A 20,845-nucleotide genomic window follows, 5' to 3' on the forward strand; every position below is an offset into this window, starting at 1 on the left:
ACTTTAAAATGTAATGTAATACGGTGTCATCAGACGGAAAGAATTTACCGGCGCATTGTTCGTTGCTGTCTTTTTTGAACCCGAAACACCTAGAAAGACAGGCGTTTGATATGTTTATGTTTAAATTGTATTGTGTTCTGGACGTGACCGCAATAGGGTAGAAACACGCCCACGAATGCACTCCACATTTGAAACAAGCAAGCAAATGTTAACCCAGCAGAAAATTATTGGTGATACTGACAAAACAGACCTATTTGCTTTGCATGATCACTGACTTGAAGCCATCTTGAAGTTGAAATAGGCCAATGACCTGGCGGAAAAGATAAAGTAATTCGTTTAGTAGAGTGGTGTGTCTTTCTGTCGACATAGGCTTCCTACTGGATGGTTACAATGTATCGCCGTCGCTTTCTAATGAAGAGGGGTTCTGTTATGTTAGTGTTACTCAATATTTCGCCACTGCTGCTGCAATGTCCTGATCATCTCGAAATGCAAAGTTTGAATTATCAGCGATTCCAGAACAGGCAAAACTTTATAAACTGATTGTAAAAACATATATACATATAGCCTACAATTCAATAAATTATTATTGAATTGTTATTATTATTATACGGAACAGCTCAATTTTAGGTGTTGGACTGCACCACATTATCTCCATCACCACCGTTGCTTCATCGAAATATGGTTTATTTACATATAGTCTAGTTTCTAAATTCCAGAACATATTCTGTGTTCTATTATTCAGGTCAGACAACTGCGATTCACACCCCAGAACCCCAGTTCTTGAAACATCCTAGAAATACTTTGTGGAAACGGGAGACTGCTCAAATAATATACCAACTGGCAAATATTCTATTCTGCTGCGATGACGTGGACATGCAGGTTCCAGTAGATGATGCACACTGAACGCCAAGGTTCTTTTGGTTTGGATTTGTTCATTATAGGCACTACGTGTATTAATGGTGATATAAGGTCGCATATTGTCGAGTATACCACATCATTAAAATATCTACAATTTAGTAACGCGTTACCGGTATATAAAACAGCACAACAAAGAATCGAAGCTCCTTCCACTGTATGCATCTGTAAAATATTTCCTTTCCGTTCGCCACTGCGTCCACCTAGAAAAAGTCAAGGCAGGTTTCTTCAAATGGAACTTTGTCAGTAGGGTGGATCTTAGCTCTGGTGGACTGCGGTGATTTTTTGGCAACTAAAACTACGGTATCTTCCTCAATCAATGACACTGGCACGTGTTTCGTGATTTTAAGGGGCATTCCCTTCCAATGAAACTACCAATTCTCTTTGTCGCTGCTGATAATATGCTGTGCAATTGATTTACTTACAGATTAACCCGAATACCACCAACTCTTGTACACCTTTTGAAGGAAATATATATTTTCAAATAATAATTTTAGCTCTCTTTATGTTTCCTCTGTACATTTACAACTGTAAAAAAAAAAAAAGTGCAAAAAAAGTAAACTTTCCTTTTCTTTAATGCCTTCATTAAAAATTTTTTTAAAAAAACTTTTGACATGTGGGGGCCCTTTTTTCATTCAGACATTATTCTCAAAACACTATATGATATTACCCTACCAACAAAATTAATTAATTAAAAATATCAGACAAACAAAAAACAAGTTGAAGAAGTAGCACTGTTATTACAGGTTGGGGAATCAATATTTTGTAAAACCAGATATTTTTTCACATTGCATTTGACATAAAACTGCATGAAGTATCTGTTGCACTGGTAAGACATCCACTTCCTCTTATAAATGTAATCTGGAACCATTTCCAAAGTGTTTTCCAGCTAACTACTGTATTTGTTTTTTTTAATGTTAACAAGATTTTCTCATCTTAATATTGTACTCTATATACAATACAATCAATACCAACTACAGTCTTTCAATGCAAGAAGTTATAATAAGAAACATCCAGACTACATTTTTCAAATGATGTTGTATTTAACACAATTGATAACAAGTCTAAAAATTTTGTTAAAATAAGCAGTTACACACATTGTTTTTACAACCTGAAAAATCAGGACGCAGTGTGGAAAACGGCACTTCTACAATCAGAGTCAACGTTTCACAGAGCATCTGAAAAATGTTCTTTCTCCGGATACATTTTAGAGTAGCTATCAACCATCAAGTCCAAATCATGCTTAATATCATAATTGATGTTGAGCAATGCCAAACTCTTGGACCTGTGGCTCACAGGCGTGTCAGCAAGGTAAGCTTTCAAGCGCTTCCGGGCAGTTTCACACTTGGGGTTCTCCAGCTTTAGGACTGGGAGGGTACAGAGCACTTTGAGGAAAGAGTACACATTAGGGAAAAATTTGACCTCTGACAGCTGCAGTGTGTCATAGATTGTGGATGGCAAGCTGACCTCCTTGCCTCTGTGCTTCCATTTTATCCTCCAGCAGTGGAGCTCAGCTGGAAGAGTGTCTGGGTTGGGCAGGTCGTTCTTGTATATGTCTGCATTGTTCTCCTCTGATGTATTGAATTTCAGCTGCCCCATTACAGCAGGGACAAGTGACAGGCACTTGAGGGCCTTCAGGTGGTTTTCTGAGAAGACGTCCTTCAGCTCCTTTATGACACGCTCCACAACTGGGACAGTCAGGTGCTCTTTGAAATAATTCTCTGGTTGGATCTCCATTCCTGCTTCTGGACGCTGCTTCCGGAAGTACAGCCTGGGAACTGTCACAGGAATTTCCATGGCAGCAGCCATATTGACAGCCTCTTCGAACCAGAACTCGTGGTATACTTCAATATTATCCATAACCTCATTGAGTGAATGCAAGACTGCAGTTAAACTGCTGGCGGCAAAATACACATCCATGGTTTGCCCTTGTAAGTTCTTACCAAAGGCTCTTGTGAAGGACAGAGTGTTTTTCAAGACAACTAACGTAACCACAAATTCAAAGTCTGACAGTGCTTCAGATATTAGGTAGGCACTGTTGGTTATTTGGTCATTCCACCTCAAGTCTTCATTGTCATGAATGCTGTCCATGCAGAGTAGGAGTGCTTCTAATAAATCTACAGCCATCTCAAAGGAATCATGCCTCTCTGTCCAGGTGGTGCGGCAAGCCTCTTTGAGATCATTGGCTTTTTCCTCATTGCCCTGATAGAAGATGGAGATTGCATGCTCCAGCTCAGCCAGCAGTAGCGGTGACTTGCTGAAAAACAAGTCAATCTTTTTGAAGGTGGACATCACTAATTGAACTCCTGTCAAGTTTAAACTATTTGCCAAGAAAATGTTCAGGGCACAGGTGGAACTGGGGGTACACACTGCCACTGGATATTTCTCTGTCAGTCTGGCAGCAATGGCTTTAATTTTGCTGACAGACACGCCAGAGCCGACATGGGCTTGGCCACGACAGTATTCCATGTTTAGACCCCACTTCTCTGTGATCTCTGAAAGGAGCCGCTCCGTCAGTGTCTCCTCATCCCCCTCAAAAGGCAGGAACCCAATGAATTCCTCCCGCAGGCAGTTGGACTGGTCCACAAACCGCAGGAGCAGTGGGAGGTGCCTCTCCCCAGAGATCTCCACAAGCTCTTCAGTGACTAACGAAAAGAACCGGCACTCCCTGATTTCCTGGAGCAACTCCTCGCGAATGCAGCTCTCGCACACCTCCAGCATCTGCTTCTGCTGGGTGGCGGGGCAGTACTCTGTGTTTACGGCCGTCATCTCAAACCGCTTCCTCAGGACTTCATCCCCTGCATTGATGCGGTACTCCAACAAGGCCTGGAAGTTGCTTGGGGTGAAAGACTTGCTCTCTCTCTCCACTTCAGCATGTCCATTCAAGGGGATGTTTTGCTTTCCAATGACAACAAGAACTTCGAACAAGGATTTCAGGTAATCTCTGACTTCTTTCTCCTCAGCGGTCAATGGGGGCACATCGTCGTTGGCGTCACTACTGTCCTGACCCTCGCACGTGTCACTGTTTTTGTTTTCTTCGGTCTGCTCAACAGAGGATTCCACTGGTAAAAAGACAAAATAATTATTTGAAAACAAATCTCTGTCTGGCACACAAAATAAACGTTCACATAAAAAATATGGTAACTTACATTTTCTCTTTTTCAGCTTACTCAATTCTTCTTCTGTCTGAGAAAAAACAAATATTGTTCTGTGACAGTAATAATATAATGTATATCATTAGAGAAAGCTTCCTGAAAGCAGTCTGATCACACCACAGTTTGTAATCCTTGGACATTTTAATATAAATCTTAAATCCATTCAGGAAATATGAAATTGCACAGAATCACAGAAAAAAACATTTCTGGCAAACTGTTTCTTTTTTGGCTGTCATGATTTCTTCATGATTTCTTTTTCCCCAATACTTCTTATGATGGTCACTTTGGCTATGCAATTGAAATTTCAGCATTAAAATCACTAGTGGTAGTAAAGAGACAACTGTCTTACCAGTTCTTTTATCCGCTTGCGATGTCTGCTATGAGGATTATTAAGATGGCTTGTTAAGTCAAATATTGTCGGTATAGCATTGTCTTTGAGTACAGTCCTGTAAGGGCTCTGAAAAACAATTTATATTGATTACCAGGCAGCCATTAATTTTTGCTGACACTTTTGATCTCACATTCATGTGGGAGGGGGAGGGAGTGGTCATTCCATCAGCAATCTTTTTGTAAGCAATTCAGTGTGGTCTCCTAGGAAGCTACAAACTCAATGAACATTATCCCAATTTCATACACAAGGTAAATGATCATGGTACAATAACTGAAAAATACTTTTTAAGGGAACACCTACATAATAGAATAATTACGTCATTAAGCATATTTAAAATAAGTTGAAATTAACTTGTCTTATTCACGTTGATTACGTCCAATGCATTTCAACATCAACACACACACATGTACTACGAATATAACTTACACTTTTGCATATCATAGACGCTTCAAAATGTTTGGCGCATAGCCTGTAATGCTTATTCAACTGGTCTGACGTTTTGTCTTCTAGATCTGCTCGACGGCAGTTCTCCACCCACAGCTTACACCTGCATATAACATGTAGGAAGAACATAATTTCAGTAATTTTTATATCTTTTATATTCATGCATAATTTCAATGGAGCAAAAATATAGACTCAATTGGTCAGCTAACTGGAGTAAACTGTGTACTGTTCTTTACGTTATGGCATTTGTAGATGGCTAGCTAGCAAACTAAGTCAGGACACAGAGGGATATCATAATCCACAACGAGATGGGTTTGATATATCCTTTCGGGCTAGCACTTCATTCTGTTGTAGCTAACCTAGGAAGCAAAGTTAGCTGTATTATTACAAACGTTACCGTATCCAGCTAGCAAGTCTGGCTAGGTTAGCTAGTTTAATGAACTGTTACGTTAGATAGCCAGTACTTCTGGTATTACAGTTAAGCAAATGGGCCAAAATACTCAAATCATCTAACACGGACGCTCCACGTTCTAAATTGAAAATGAATTCGCTCATTAACTCGCGGCATGTTTCCCATAACAGATCGGCTACATACGGTAACCCTGATTGTACAATTCCCTTACCTTTGCGCGTCTCTTGGAAACCTAAAAAATGCCAAGTCCGATTGAGTGCTTTTCCTTGTGCAATTCGGGGCTGCACAAAAATTCGGCATTTTTTATTCAGCTATGTATCATGAAGACGTGAAGCATAAAATACAATCTAAACTGAAATAACTTTGTTTTCTATATTTAATTTAGATTTTCTATTTTTGGAATCAAGCAACCAGCTATGCGCGCTACAGTGCTTGGTGTGGCCTGGAGGAGTCAACGCGAACCATCCGCCTCCGTCCCATGATGCATTGGTGCCCCTGTTTCCGATTTTGCCCCCAACAACCCAACCCCCTGGAAAAATCCACCTGGGTGTACAACAACCAAAAATATGATTTATTTTTTATCCTTATAACCATTATGGTGTCATGGTGAGGCTGAAACCTGCTGTAAACATTTCAACAACTACGAAGTGAGACAAGGATGGGGCCACATAACACTGTTTAAATTTACGAATATTACCTCGGCTAAATAATTTAGAAGAGAAACATAGCCTACTGTATTCAAAAATGGAGTTCCATTTGAAACATGCCTTTGGCCAGACTGATTCTGAAAAACTATTTTATGACAGTCGCATTACATCTATATCCATAAAGAGCCATCAATATTACACCAGAGAAAGATAATTGTCATAGAGAGACTTTAGAGATTGCAAACAAACCCAATATTATGTTCAACACACAGATTAAAAATAAAGACCCACTCTTATAAAGAATACATTGGAATTGAGATCATAGGGGAGATTTGTGGTTAAAAGCCAGTTTTGCAGCTCTCTAATGGCAACACAAAAGCAAGAAAGTTTGGCTGGCAAATTCTTGGTCAATTTGACCAAAAACTATGGAAAAGGGTGTTTATCCATGTGGATAAAAGCATTTACCAAATACACAAGAACCGACGTTACCGTGTAAATAAATGCTTGACTCATTCGTGATGTCAACAGTAAACTGGACCAGATAAAATGGCTTAGCGAGCTAGCTGCAACTATCACAGAATAAAGACGTTTTACTTTGGAAACATTTGTCATTAGAAGGAAGAACATTGATTGGTATTGGGATGAAAGGCGTTTCTCTATCCTCAAGAAAATGAACTAAGATGTCCATAGTCATAGTCTATGAAGATGACAACAATGACGGTAGAGGTCCAACAATAGGGGGCTAAACGTATTGCCTTTTTAGATTTTTCTTTTTAATTATGCATTTTTGTACATATAATAAATTAATAAATAATACATTGGCTCTTTGATATAACTCGGAATACGCATTTGTAAACTGTAATTTAAAATACGGACGTCCTTTCTACAGCGGTTGTTATTTTTAAGGCTATAACCAGGCACTTCCGTGAGAGGCCCTAGTTCTTTGGCGTCGATTAATAATGGTGGAATTGAAGGACTATGAAGGGGCTGGAGTGGAATTTCAATAATAGTACAAGCTAGACATATACTGTTTGAAGAAAGTGATTAGCTGCAGTAATAACATGTAATCAACACAGGAGCCTGTCAATCGGGATTATTATCACGACATTGCTTTTGTTCTCCGCACTGAATGGTAGCTAAATATTTTCTGTAAAGCTAGCCTGTTAGTGTAGCTTTTTAATCGATGGTTGCAATTTAGCGAGCTGGGTTGCTTATTGCTTTGACATAATTTCCAAATACGAGAAATTCATCTTGGTAGTTAACGTTAACTGACTGACTTCATTAGTCTGCGAAATGCAGTTTAGTTTGCATGTTATCAGACTATCTTATGCTAACTAGCTAGTCAAATAAGAAGAAATTGGCTAACGCTAGTTAGCATGCTAACCTTGGATGCGGGATTTGTTTTGGTTTTTTTTCCCAGACAATATTTCTGTCGAAGTGCCTTGAACCGTACTAGTCTATGTCTAGTTACTTAACTATACTGTTATTAGCCACCAATAAAAAATTCCCATCACGCATTTGCTGTTATTTGGTTACCCAGCTAGTATGGAAAATAGCGTTAGCTTCGGTATGAACGGTAAATCCAACTGTTTTGGCTAGTCTAAGTAACAAATTAGCTTGGTGTTTACACTAGTAATGTTATAACAAGGGACATTGCTACTGAGCTGTCTTGCTGCTAGCTCGGTGTAGTATATAGCATTCGTGGAGAAGTGGCTAACGTTAGCTGTTGAACTGGTTGACGCTGGGAAATTAGATGTGTAGTCTGCACAGAATGTTGGCCAGGACTAGGGCAAATGAACAAAATTACAGCTTGCAGTTGCAAATTTGTTGATCTGCCTAGCTACTATTTATCTTTCAGTAGAGCAAGCTGTATCACAGAAGGTACTAAGTTAGCTAGCGAACGATATGCTACACTGTAAACTTTGTGGTAACGTCAATTCGTTAAGTAGTATCTTTACCAGTTAATGAAATTGCTAACATTAGTTTAAATATGACGAATGCTCTAACATGTTCGCTGTATATAATAATAACGATAAGCATTTCTAGCTAATATCTAATTATAATTTTCTATTAATAAAATTTCTGTCACAGTGACGGTTTTCTTTTGCTGACGAGCTATTTAGTAGTTTATAATTAAACAAAACGAGTAATAAAACAGATAATATACGTGTACTTAACATCCACACAACATAGTGAAAATTTTCTTGTGCTTTTTGTTTTTCTTTGTGTACGTACAAGATTGATTGTACAAGAAATGGAAAATGCTTAGCGAAAATATGAAGTGAAGCCATTTTTTGTTTGTTTCTAAACTCTCTTACTTAATGCCGGAATTGAGGTGTTAAACAAATGTATGAAGTTTCGTTCCAAATTTTCAACTTTAGTCCTTGAGAAAAAAATGCAAGTTTCTCTTATAATAATCACTCCTATTCTTCTGTGAGGTCATTTTGTATGGCAGCTGATACATCGGCGTTTCAATAATCATATTTGTCCAGTTGAAATATGTTCTTAAAATAGGTTTATTATTCTTGTTGTATGAACATGCTTGTTGGAGGTTTCATTGTGATATTTTTCCTTCCAGCAGACTCACCCACCTCGCCTGCAATTTTCTGTGTAGTTCATGATCCAGCAGGAGAAGCCGCAGCTGGCCGGCACCATGCCCGTGGTCTGGCCCACCCTGCTGGACCTCGGCAGGGATGAGTGTAAGAGGATACTTCGCAAACTCGGTAAGAGCTTGGTGATCTGCGCCTTGTGGTGGGTGAAGAGAGATACCATTAGATACACTTGAAATTTGTCATTTACAATGATGGGTTACTTCAGAAACACTTGGTACACTTTCATATCTAAATAATTGTAAAATGAGATTATGCAGAGGTATGTACAAATTAGTATTAACAGGTCAGTAGGGAATGGACACATTTGTCATGTGTGAGGCTATTCTGTTATGGAATTGTGTCATGCCATGAGAAAGACTAGTAGTTTTGATGTTCTGTTTGTCCTTTTTTTTTCCAGAGCTGGAGGCATATGCTGGGGTCATCAGTGCCCTTCGAGCCCAAGGAGACCTCACAAAGGACAAGAAAGATCTGCTAGGAGAACTCACTAAAGTCCTTAGGTATATACGCCTCTGTTCGGGTTATAATAGCGTGCAAATACAGTCATTTTTTGATACGGTCTCTGTGTTCATCATGCATGCACAGTTTGGGTTTTTTCGTTGTAACATTTAAATGCTTAAGAGGCTGAAAATGTTTCTTCAGCATCTCAACTGAGCGCCATCGCGCAGAGGTCCGCAGGGCGGTTAACGATGAACGCTTGACCACCATCGCGTATCAGTAAGCAAAAAGAATGAGCGCCTCTGCCTTGTTGCAGCATTGGTCATTGATATATTTACTGGTAGAGGATTTTTTGTTTGATCTGAACTGGCAAATATTTATATATTTTAAATGTTTTATTCATAAGTTAATAACTGTGTTTTGTGTGCCACATTCAGCATGTCTGGGCCAAACAGCTCCTCAGAATGGTCTATCGAGGGGCGTAGGTTAGTCCCACTGATGCCAAGGTTAGTCCCACAGACGGCGTTCACCGTAACTGCAAATGCCGTGGCCAGTGCAACAGCCCATCAGAACGCCTCCCTCCTGCTACCTGCTGAGACCGGCAATAAGGAAGGTAGGCCCAGTGCTGACGAATGTGCTGTTTGTATTGATTTTTGGAAAGAACCAATGAGGAGGAGGGAAGAAAAAGCAACAGTATCAATAAAGGCTGTGATTTGTCTCCCGTTTGCAGTGGTTGTTTGCTACTCCTACACAAGCACAACCTCCACGCCGACGAGTGCCACGGCCCCCAGCGGGAGCGTAGCGGCAGCCGCCGTCAAATCTCCCCGGCCGGCTAGCCCCGCCTCCAACGTGGTTGTCTTGCCCAGTGGAAGCACAGTCTACGTCAAAAGTGAGTTCTGTCGCGCAGTCAGCACTCTTCTGAAAACTCTTCTGTCGGGATGGTTTGAAGAGTCATTTATTTGATATTCACAGCTCCCTCACTGTCAATTTCATGCTTTAATGCTCCATTAGATGACAAACCGTATAATCAGCAGATCCAGAAGCTGTGTTTGCTTTTAATTATTTTACACGTTTATCAAGCAGGGGCATTTGCTTTCCGGAAAAGTCATGTAGAGCTCTCTACAAACGTACTGATTATATTCCCTCGGTGTCCACACGCTTCACAGATCTAACATTGTCCCAGACACGCCCGCTTCCCGCTCGTTGATTTGCGTAAGGGGTCAGACGTCCTTTGGCCTTCCTCTCCGCAGGCGTGAGCTGCTCCGACGAGGACGAGAAGCCGCGGAAGCGGCGGCGCACCAACTCCTCCAGCTCGTCTCCCGTGGTGCTGAAGGAGGTGCCCAAAGTGACTCCGCCCATTTCCAAGACCATCACCGTGCCCGTCAGCGGCAGCCCCAAGATGAGCAACATCATGCAGAGCATCGCCAACTCCCTGCCGCCCCACATGTCCCCCGTGAAGATCACCTTTACCAAGCCCACCACGCAGACCACCAACACCACTACGCAGAAGGTAAACGCCTTCAACCACTGCTACTTATACTCTGGGCGATGGACACACGTATTAGCTGTCTGTATATAATCATTTTTACTTCGTACAAAGTTGCTGAATTGTAAAATGGTACATTTTTCTTTTTGGCTTGTACATTAGTCCACAGTGCTGGCACTTTGTCTTCAAGACTTCATGGTCATGGTAATTTTTGACAGTCATTAATTGTGTTGTGTGTATTTGTATGTATAAGCATTGTATGCTTATTAGCATATATGTTTTGCCAGGTGATTATTGTGACAACTTCTCCGAGCTCCAACTTTGTGCCCAACATCCTCTCCAAGTCGCACAACTATGCGGCCAAGCTCGTGTCCACCTCCATGCTGACTTCCTCCAGCCAGAAGCAGACTGTGGTCATCCCGGCCAGCTCCACCCCCTCGTCTGCCCCCGCTACGGTCGCTGTGACCACAATGGTCTCCTCCACGCCTTCGGTGGTCATGTCCACCATAGCACAGGGTAAGTAGGCCCCCCTCTCCTGCACCGCTCCTGTCATGTTGCCGTGCGCTAGCAAACGATTCGGCTCACAGGAACGAACGCTGTCGCCCAATCAGGTGCCTCCTCTGCAGCAGTCAAAGTAGCATCCGCCAGACTGCCCTCTCCGAAGACAATGGTGGGCTCTCCGACCCAGATTTTGGCTCAGTTCCCGAAGCAGCACCAGCAGGGTTCCCCTATTACTTCCTCCCACAACACTGCCCAGACCTCCACTACCCCACCTGGCAGCAAGCCCACCATCCAGATCAAGCAGGAGTCAGGTGAGGATTCACTGGGGGGCTGAGGGGGGTGACTGCTTTTACTTACCATTCGCATGGTAGTCTTACGAGCTAAGACTTTGTTGGACGTACTAATTCTTTCAGTTAATTTTTTTTTGGTTTCCTTTACAACCTTGAACAAGCAATAAAGAAATCTATCCTGCGTACGTACTTTAGGTACTTATGTGTGAGTGCAGGCAAATTAATGTCTTTCATTTTGTAGTTCATTTTTTTCTTATTTGTGGTTTGTTTTTCATTAAATAGTTCCCCAATCTGATCACTCTGCATTTTGGTCTGTGATGTGCGACTTTGCAAATGAGCTGACCTGAGCTGGTGATTCTCCCTGCGCAGGAGTGAAGATCATCACTCAGCAGATGCAGCCCAGTAAAATCCTCCCGAAGCCCTCCTCCGCCGCCCTGCCCAGCAGCAGCACCTCGCCCATCATGGTCGTCAGTAGCAACGGGGCCATCATGACCACGAAGCTGGTGTCCACGCCCACAGGTGCGTACGCTCTGCGTGCTAATGCGGTCGAGTTCGCTGTCAAGAGGAGACCAGGAAGACGAGTCAGAACGGAAGATAATTTCCTGTTTCGATTGGTGCTGGAACTTAAGAATGATTGATAAAAAAGCTCAGGCCAGGCTTGTCCTTTTGCCACCTTAGCCATTGATGGTTTGGCACTCTCGCGCAGGTACTCAGGCCACCTACTCCAGACCCACCGTGAGCCCCACCATCGGAGCCCGAATGGCCGCCTCGCCGGGCGGCGCCACCTACGTCAAGACGACCAGCGGCAGCATCATCACCGTGGTCCCGAAGTCCCTGGCAACGCTCGGCGGCAAAATCATCAGCAGCAACATCGTGTCCGGTGAGAACAAGGAAGCATCTCTCTCTCTCTTCGTCGCCTGCTGCTTTTTGCTGTGCGGTTGTTCTCAACATGCGAAGCGGTGAAGTTTCATTTTTAAATTTTACACTCTATTTTTCTACCTCAGGAACAACGACTAAGATAACCACTATCCCCATGACGTCCAAGCCCAACGTGATTGTGGTGCAGAAGACCACCGGGAAAGGGACCACCATTCAGGGGCTGCCCGGGAAGAACGTCGTCACCACGTTGCTAAACGCAGGGGTGAGTATTTGTCCCTTATCCCAAACCACGCAGTTATCGGGACTCATCGATATGTCCTGTCGTGAACCGTAAATGACTGTGTCGATAACCTCTGCAGGGGGAGAAGACTCTGCAGGCTGTGCCCGGAGCGAAGCCGGCCATCATCACGGCCTCTCGGCCAATCACGAAGATGATAGTCACGCAGCCCAAGGGCATGGGTTCCGGGGCACAGCCCACCACCACTACCAAGATCATTCCGACTAAGATAGTGTACGGACAGCAGGGTAAAACCCAGGTCAGAACTCAGAGCGCCGCTATCACCGTGTTAGATCAACAGAAAGAAGAATATTCCTTTATATGTACTTATGATGACATTCTGACAACAAAATGCTGCAGAATTTACCTTTCTGCCTCGTAATACAGCATATAGTGGACACAGCCATGTTGAACTTTTAGCAAGAAACACGATGAAATAAATGTTTATTGATATAGCTTGAAAAAGAACTTTAAGTTATTAGATGCATTTTCATGAATGCATCTCTGCCTTATCATGGGCTTACTCCCATCTTGTCCTGTTCCTGTTTGTTACACTTATATTTTTAGATATAAAATTACAGTCAGGTTTGGAAGAATGTCAGATTTATATGCCAGTCAATTGAATTTAGTCAAATTGTGTGGAGGATGGAAAAGGTATAAATAATTTCTCAGTTGTTGTTTCCAGACAGTTTGATCACGAGGTGTTATTGCCTTTGGATTCATTTGCCCTGCTGTGTTCCCAGGTTCTCATCAAGCCCAAGCCGATGGCTTTCCAGACCACGGTGGTGAGCGAGCAGACCAGGCAGCTGGTGAGCGAGACCCTGCAGCAGGTCTCCCGCGTTGCAGAGGTAGTCCCAGCCTCCACCCAGGAGGGGGCGCTGAAAGACGATACACAGCCTTACACTGAGGGCAGCTCCCCTCCTGCAGAGTCCTCGCACAGCTCACATGGTACTTGGTGCATTCTGTGCTTGTTCTGTGTTATGTGGTAATGCCAGGGATTAGATGTTTAGTTGACTTGCGTGAATGTAATTCATCCCAATCCTGAGGAATTCACAATTATATGAATGTCAGCAAGGTTTGGCCAAATTTGTGTAATGCAAAATGTGCTTTTATTTTTTCCCAAAGATTCTCAGCCTGTAGTGCACGTTATAACCTCTAGAGGGCAGGAGTGGACTGAGCACGAGGTGTCGGTGGAGGCCAGCCCGACGATCATTTACCAAGATGTGTCGGGGGAGTCCCAGTCTGCTACCTCTACCATCAAAGCCCTGCTGGAGCTGCAGCAGACAACAGGTTGGTTGTGCCTGGGGGTGTTATTTATGCTGTCACATCACCGTTATGACAACAGATTTCAACCCTGCCATTTAGAAATCACACTCGGCAAAAAACCTGAGAACTCCTTGGCTTTATTTATGTTTTCATATGTTTTTATGTTTTCACAGTTTTCTTATCTCAAAATACATTTCTCCTCTCCTGCTTCAGAATGTCACAAATATGCCTCACCAGTTCAGTAGAGGACAGACCTATTTTTATACAGTTTATGGGACAGACGCACACACACATTACAGAGGGGTGTGTATGCTCACCTGTCCTATAGCTGACAGTCTGGTGCAAGCAGATGGGCAGACAGTGAATCAGAAGAATCACTCTTGTGCTAATCATAGACGGTCGCATTGAGACCCTGAGTCCCTGGCAAACGCTGCAGCCATTTATGCCCTGGTATCGGGGCTTCTGGCCATAATTGGCTCTGACACAGGGTTTGACACTATACAGCTGGATGGGTATCTGCACTGGAATTCGGTATTTAGTGGCACAAACCATCCACCTGCCCCTGTGCCATTATCTTGAAGGTAAAGCTTCTTTTCCCTTTAACAACTCTCCAATAATTTCCCCGCACCAGCAGTAGGGTGCGTTAAACTTTAAATACGTAATCCAGTCATCTGGGAGAGGTGGTCACCAGCGAAGAAGGTGCCAAGATGGCGCCGGCGACAGTGTCGTTGTGCTGATGTGTCTCCTCCTTGCAGTGAAAGAGAAGGCGGAGTCCAAGCCTAGACAGCACACCATTGACCTGAGCCAGATGGCGGTGCCCATCCAGATGGCACAAGAGAAGAAGCAGTCCCCGGAGTCCCCGAGCCTGGCAGCGCCGGAGCCCGACCCGGGCGCGGAGTACGCCGCCGCCGGTCTGTTTCCTAACCGCCTCTCACCCGTCCTGGCGCCAGTAGCATCAGCATTTGCATTTTGCGTGTTCCTCCGCGCGCGATGACATCACGGCTCTGTGGTGACGCGAGGCCTGCCCCTGTCCCTCCAGGTAAATCCGGCAAGGCCGCCGGCGCCTTCCCTGGGGCGGCGAGCGGAGGGGCCGAGCCGGCCCCGTCCTCCGGCCAGCAGCACGGGGCCGCCTCCCATGCCCCGGGCCCCGCCCCCGCCCCCGCCCCCGCGGCGCCCAAGCCCCCCGCCGCGCCGTCCCCCGCGGTCATGGTCACTCGAGTCCTGCAGCAGGTGAGCGGGACCAACGTGTCCTACAGCATGCGGCTCTGCTGCTTGTAGACCCTGGACAGGGCCTGCTGGGCCTCTTATATTGGCAGTGGATTACTGTTATTGTTGATTATCTATTCTTACCTTATTTTGCCTCTGCTTGTATCCATCCTGGACATTCCACATTGTTCAGTGTAATTTTCTTTAAGTTTGTTTTCTTCGAGAAAATTTGTTATTTGGCAGGTGATGCAGATTTTAAGGTCAACCTTATAATCAATGGGCCTCATTTATGAAACGTAAGCCGAACAAATTTGATGGTAAATCGTTCATGAATGCATTTGCTCAAACAATGTTGGGTTTATCAGAGTTTTCGTATGTCAGTTTGTTTGTGGTATCCAGTCAGATTTCAGGAATGCTGTTCATATCTAAAACGGACCGGTCAGTATTGTTTGTATCCCAGGTTTAACACGCAGGTTCTGTCTGTCTGTGTCAGGCTGCGGTCAGCCAGGTGCTGCAGAGCAAGCCGCCTGAGGAGCCGGCGGTGGAGGAGGGGGAGCTGGAGGGGGACACGCTGGACCCTCAGACGGGCCTGTTCTACCGCTCGTCCCAGCCGGCCGCCCCTCCCCCTCCCCCGCCCCCGCAGCAGCCGAAAGCGGCCCCCGCCCCGCCGGAGCAGGTCCGCCACGCGGCCCACTCCACCCAGCCGTCGCCGAGCAAGCCCGCGCCCGCGCCCGCACCCGCCCCCGCCCCGCCGCCCTCCTCCTCCTCCTCCTCCAAAAAGCCCCCCCCGGCGGAGCCGCAGTCGCCGCAGGTCCGACCGGTGGCCCAGCCGCAGCAGCCGCTGCCGCCGCCGCCGCCGCCGCAGCACCACGGGGCGCCCAAGGAGAAGCCCGCCCCCGGGGCGGGGCCCCAGGCCGTGGTGCAGGTGATGGCCGTGAAGCCCCCGCACACCCCGCAGCTGCCCAAGCTGCAGCAGGCGCCCACCTCCCACAACCGGCCCTTCCACACCCAGCTGTCCCAGCCCCCGCCCCTGCAAGCCCACCACCCCGTGGGCTCCGACAAGCCTCCTCTCAGCCAGGTGGGTTTGCCTTCCGCGGCTTCGTCCGGCTTTATCCAGCCAAACGCTGCGTACTTTATCCAGCTGTCCTCCCCGGGAACGTACCAGCTTCTAAAGCAGCGGTGGGCCGCATTAGCCTTGCTCCTCCCAGCTAGCTGCTATGGTTGTAGAATTTACAAAACAGGCTATCCGTTCAAGTTAAGCATTCCATTGTTTTTCACTGCTTGCTGATGTCATTTTCGGTTGTTATTATTATTGGTTTCTTTTGATTTTTTGGCGGCAAGCAGAGGTCTTTGCATCTGATTTAAATTTTGGAGCAGGCTTGCCCAACCCTGTTCCTGGAGATCTACTCTCCTGTATGTTTTCATTTTAACCCTAATTTGCAAATTTACTAAGTAGCGGCTCAATGAGATTTCTATCTGTTGAATTAGCTTTGTTAGGGTCAGAGTGAAAGCCTACAGGATGGTAGGTCTTCAGGAACAGACTTGGGCAGCCTTGTTTTAGAGCTCTTCCTGTAGCGAACATCTGTTCCACTCTGACCAGGTGCAGCAGCCCATAATCACCCAAGGCGCCACCGTGACCAAGATCACCTTCGGGAGTCACCAGTCGCCCCCGGTGTCCAGCAGCGGGGAGGCGGTGGCCAAGCTGCTGCCCGAGTCCAGCACGGGGCCCGGGCAGTCCACGGAGAAGTCCTCGGTGTCGGACATCCTGAAGATCTCCATGATGGAGGCGGAGATCGACCCCGGGGCCGAGCCCATGGTGGTGGACTCCTCCAGCGACTGCAGCCCCTTCAGCAAGGGCGTGGCCGGCTCTCCGGGCCTGGCGTCCGCCCAGCTGATCAGCAGCTCCGGCTCCGCCCTCCACCACCCCGGCCACGCCCACGCCCACGCCAAGCCGCACGGCCAGTTCGCCCGCATCCAGGGCCTGGCGGCCCAGAAGGGCAAAGACGTGGACATCATACAGGTAGAGCCGCCGTCGGCCGAGCTCAGCTTCCCGCTGCAGCGACCCTTCTGCTTTTCTCTCTTCTTTTAAAAAAAACTCATTTCAGATTCCATTCATTGAGCACACTTCATTAACTCTGAGTGTGGCCCTTCTTAATAGTGACTTTAGGTTTTAATAACTATAGACTGCTTGTACACGAAATAAGACTTTTTTTTAACCTAGAAATAAGTGTATGTTCTTTAAATTGCAGGGGATAAAGCTACTCTTTGTTGTACATGTGTGTGTTTAGTCCCTCGTAGTCGCACAATTCAAAAATAGTACAGTGCAATACACTGTAAACTGTCTTCAGTACCATAAAAGGTGTACACCTGCATGTTCACCTTCCCTGTTCTCCCATCCAGGTTATCCCGCAGTACTCAATCATGCCGGACTCCAGCCAATCAAACGTGGTGGTGGAGCCCAGCGGCTTCCTGGAGATAACCGACTACACCAGCCAGCGGCTGGATGAGGAGAGCGTGATGGAGCAGGAAGTGGACAGCAGCAATGACGAAGGGGCGGCCGTCAGCCCCATGGAGGGCTGCGCTGACCAATCGCAGTGACCCATCGTCCGCTGGGGGCGGAGCTAACTGAGAGGCAGCAGCTGCCTTGAGAGAGTGTTGCTGTATAATAATGTACGAAAGGTCTTTGTTTGTTCGTTTGTGCGCGTCTTTTAAATGTCATTTAACCGAAACGTCTGTTATGAAGATGTCTGAGTAAGACCTCAGATGAAGTTTGATGGTCCCGTCGATGCCTGCATTTCAAAGGAAGAAGCAGAAATAAGCTGAAATATTTAAAAGAAATGGAAAAGGCCTAAAAGGGAAGCTAAATGAACAGAGACCAAAGCGAACTCTTAATGAGGAGTGACCTTGCTGCCTAATGAAATGAAAGGCGTCCGTTAAACAGAAGAAAGACAAAAGAAATTAAAGAAAAGCTTTGTAAACATCAGATTAATTTTGTGTCCGTTATGCATTTTGGGAGAAAACTGCAGTGTTCCAGAGAAAGAAAGATTGCAGTGGCTTTTCATTTTTTTGTAAAATTTTTGTAATAAGGTAATATCCAAACTGTAAAAAGAACTTAAACCGTGATATTGGGTGGAAACGTTTGATCTGAAAAAAACTTCTGCTTAAGTCAAGTATAGGATATCAAGGAATTTTTGATGATGGGTATATTGACACATGATCTATGTCTGTGTGAATTACTGGATATATTTGGTAAAATGACCATGCTGGCAAAATTGATTTTGCTGCATATTACATGAAGTTTGTGGCATATCCTGTGTAGAATTTTGCTGATAGACTTGCATCTTTACAGCATCAGCTTCCTGAGTAACATAGAGGTCAAGGGTGCAGGAAACTGAAAGTAAATCACTTGCCCATGTTCTGATGACATAACTGAAATCTCATCCTCGCGGGTCATCCTGGTCTTAAAACATTTAGTGCCGTAGAAAAAGAATCTGAGCAGAAGTGCAGGTAGTTAATTAATCCTTCAAGCTTTCGCACTTTGAAAAAATAAGGAAACTCAAAACTGAGTACTTTTTTTTGTAACTTGCAAAAACAAGAAAGAACTTTATTCAGTACAGTTTTGTGTTCACTCTTGGTGTAATGTTTAGAATTTCTTAAATGTATAAACTTTTCTATGGAACTCTTGAGTACATAATTTTTTGTTCATATCCAGAAATACATCCATGTGAGTTGCAAGGGATGGGGAAAAACTCCCTGAATGTTGCTGGTAACTAGGAGTTGGGTTTTACACAAATAAGGGAAAACAGTCTACACTGATGTAGTCCTGGTTCTTGAACCCCCCACCCCCTCCCATTGGACTCTCTCCCAGGGAGTTAGTGACACAGCCAAGATGTGAACCTGCAGCTATCCTATTCTTTTGATACTCACCATCACTAGCTAAGCCATTTGAGAACCCCATTTTTGGTTAATTAGGCATTTTTTGTTTAGAATGATATGAGTGCGCAACATGATTGTGCAGTCTCGTCATGGGTCTGGTTAATTGCAAGATATTGTAGGATGAAAACAACCTCCAAACTTAATGTTGACATCACATTGTCTCTAATCAACACATTAGGAGACCCGTTTCGATTTATGTTCGATGTTTATGTTTCGAGGCTTTCATATCAAACTTCTTTGTATGTGTAAGTGTAGGTTAAACTTAATGACTTTTAAGTTTGTTGTCAGTCATATGATTGCCCAATCTCCATATAAGCCTCAATATCAACCTTTCTATGCCAACAGCCATATTCTGCACAAATAGCTCATGTTGCCAGTCTCCTGCAGTGGGGCTCCCACTGGTGTCGTCTCTGAAGGAGCTCAGCACAGACTGGCAACCCGCTTCCCAGCGTTACAGCGTATGAATGTCTCTCCACTGGGACAGGCGCACGCATCCCTCTGCAGCTCAGCACAGACTGGCAGCCCGTCATATCTGGTCTTCACAACAAGGTTAGTTAAGGACTTTGCCTAAGTACTTGCACTGGAGAACTCGGTAAGATTGAGGCCACAAGGTTCAGTGGAACAAATGACAAAACAAACACAATGGCTAAATGTCTGATGACGAGAATGAACTTTTTATCTGTTGTTGACTGATGTGAAGCATGCTCAACTAATGAACCCATTTCTGTTTTCTTTTTTAAACATTGTGTGAAGTAGAAGCACTGCGTGTACATACTATACATACAGTGCTTCTCCTGATCAGTCACTGAGATCAGTGTGTGAGATCAAAATCAATAAGAAATTGATCCGATGACACGTTTTTACCTTTGTAGTTAAGCAATAGCAATCCATCAACGTGAATAATTTACCTCTGTCGCTATAAAATTGGACTTGAGCCATGAAAAGGTTACCAATATGTTATTTTTAAATACTGTAAATGAAAGCTATCACTTTTATTTGGGAAGCTATCGCAAGTTTGGCTGTGACTATGTGCGAACGTACTAATGGAGCACAACAAACATTCATTATACAAAACAACATCCCTGCTCATGAGCCTAGTATAGCCAACTAGGGGTTCAGTGTAGGGACATAAACAAAGTTGTATTACAATTCCGAAGTAAATCCCACTAAAATGTAAAATGTTGTAATTGTATTTCACTATATCTTTGAGCATAATGGTTTATAATTTTTCTCTTGGGCATTGTGAAATAAGTGAGTTGGCCCTGAAACATTGCAGTACTCTACAGCAAGCAGCAGTCACCATAGCATTGCCCAGCCCCATGGATGACTATGCCCCCATGAAAATGGGCCTGTCCAAATGCACAGTTTTGTAATTCAGTTGTGCTACATAACTCAGTGATAACTCAATATCCATTTTCCATCTTTCTTTCAGAATTTATTTCAGATCACGATCAGCAGTGAACTAAAGTTTTTTTGGAAGTTCTCCCGAGAGAACCTAAATATTAAACCTTTCGTAAAGGAACTGTGTAATTTTATCAGTAGTGGAAAATGTAACAAAATCTCCATTTTAATAATATTAACATAACTGCCATGATAATAAATATCCACTTCACATTAGGTACTGCTTGGATGATGCATTGCACAAAACAAGCATGCAAAATAAGCAGTACAGTGGCTAGTGCAATACATTTACAGCAGACGTGATGCATTATTTTGTACAGGTATTGTGGAACATAGAAGGCGCTTCTTTATGTAATCCTGGATTACGGCCCAGCTGTACGGTGTAATATAGAACTGTAATCCTGCTGAGTGTGTCGGAATTCTGACGGGACACTATCACCTGTGTGAGAGCCGAGAAGATCTTGTGCTCGGAATGACAGCCCTATTCAGACGTGTTAGTCTGTCTGTCTGTCTGTTGAGGGCAGAGGTTGCCAACCCAGGTCCCCGAAAACTACAGGGTCTACTGTGTTTTTTTTGCCGTTTCTTGGCGCTT

General features: G+C 44.5%; 2 protein-coding genes across 5 annotated transcripts; one reads left to right on the plus strand and one right to left on the minus strand.

Annotated features, from left to right (window-relative positions):
- Positions 1 to 1,635: 1,635 nt before the first annotated feature.
- Positions 1,636 to 6,621, minus strand: thap12a (THAP domain containing 12a). Of its 3 annotated transcripts, none has more exons than XM_064350126.1 (5): positions 6,454 to 6,621; positions 4,888 to 5,008; positions 4,420 to 4,527; positions 4,065 to 4,101; positions 1,636 to 3,977 (listed from the first exon to the last, which is right to left on the minus strand). In XM_064350126.1, the coding sequence occupies exons 2-5, from the start codon at positions 4,900 to 4,902 to the stop codon at positions 2,083 to 2,085; spliced, it is 2,055 nt and encodes a 684-aa protein (XP_064206196.1). In that variant the 5' UTR covers positions 4,903 to 5,008; positions 6,454 to 6,621; the 3' UTR covers positions 1,636 to 2,082. The 3 variants fall into 3 exon arrangements, with proteins under 3 accessions (XP_064206196.1, XP_064206195.1, XP_064206197.1); XM_064350125.1 differs by lacking the exon at positions 6,454 to 6,621 and adding an exon at positions 5,529 to 5,807; XM_064350127.1 differs by lacking the exon at positions 6,454 to 6,621 and adding an exon at positions 5,303 to 5,511.
- A 265-nt stretch (positions 6,622 to 6,886) lies between these two features.
- On the plus strand, positions 6,887 to 18,595 carry emsy (EMSY transcriptional repressor, BRCA2 interacting). 2 transcript variants are annotated; one of them, XM_064350124.1, is made up of 20 exons: positions 6,887 to 7,096; positions 8,546 to 8,687; positions 8,974 to 9,073; positions 9,216 to 9,290; positions 9,449 to 9,624; positions 9,742 to 9,900; positions 10,262 to 10,521; positions 10,785 to 11,013; positions 11,109 to 11,309; positions 11,658 to 11,807; positions 11,995 to 12,168; positions 12,293 to 12,429; positions 12,527 to 12,703; positions 13,188 to 13,392; positions 13,570 to 13,734; positions 14,466 to 14,621; positions 14,750 to 14,940; positions 15,410 to 15,994; positions 16,517 to 16,936; positions 17,317 to 18,595. In XM_064350124.1, the coding sequence occupies exons 2-20, from the start codon at positions 8,582 to 8,584 to the stop codon at positions 17,512 to 17,514; spliced, it is 3,864 nt and encodes a 1,287-aa protein (XP_064206194.1). In that variant the 5' UTR covers positions 6,887 to 7,096; positions 8,546 to 8,581; the 3' UTR covers positions 17,515 to 18,595. The 2 variants fall into 2 exon arrangements, with proteins under 2 accessions (XP_064206194.1, XP_064206193.1); XM_064350123.1 differs by having other exon boundaries at positions 6,888 to 7,096; positions 8,543 to 8,687.
- The last annotated feature ends 2,250 nt before the right edge of the window (positions 18,596 to 20,845 follow it).

The sequence above is a fragment of the Anguilla rostrata genome, chromosome 9 (assembly GCF_018555375.3).
Source record: "Anguilla rostrata isolate EN2019 chromosome 9, ASM1855537v3, whole genome shotgun sequence".
Classification (NCBI taxonomy): Eukaryota; Metazoa; Chordata; class Actinopteri; order Anguilliformes; family Anguillidae; genus Anguilla; species Anguilla rostrata.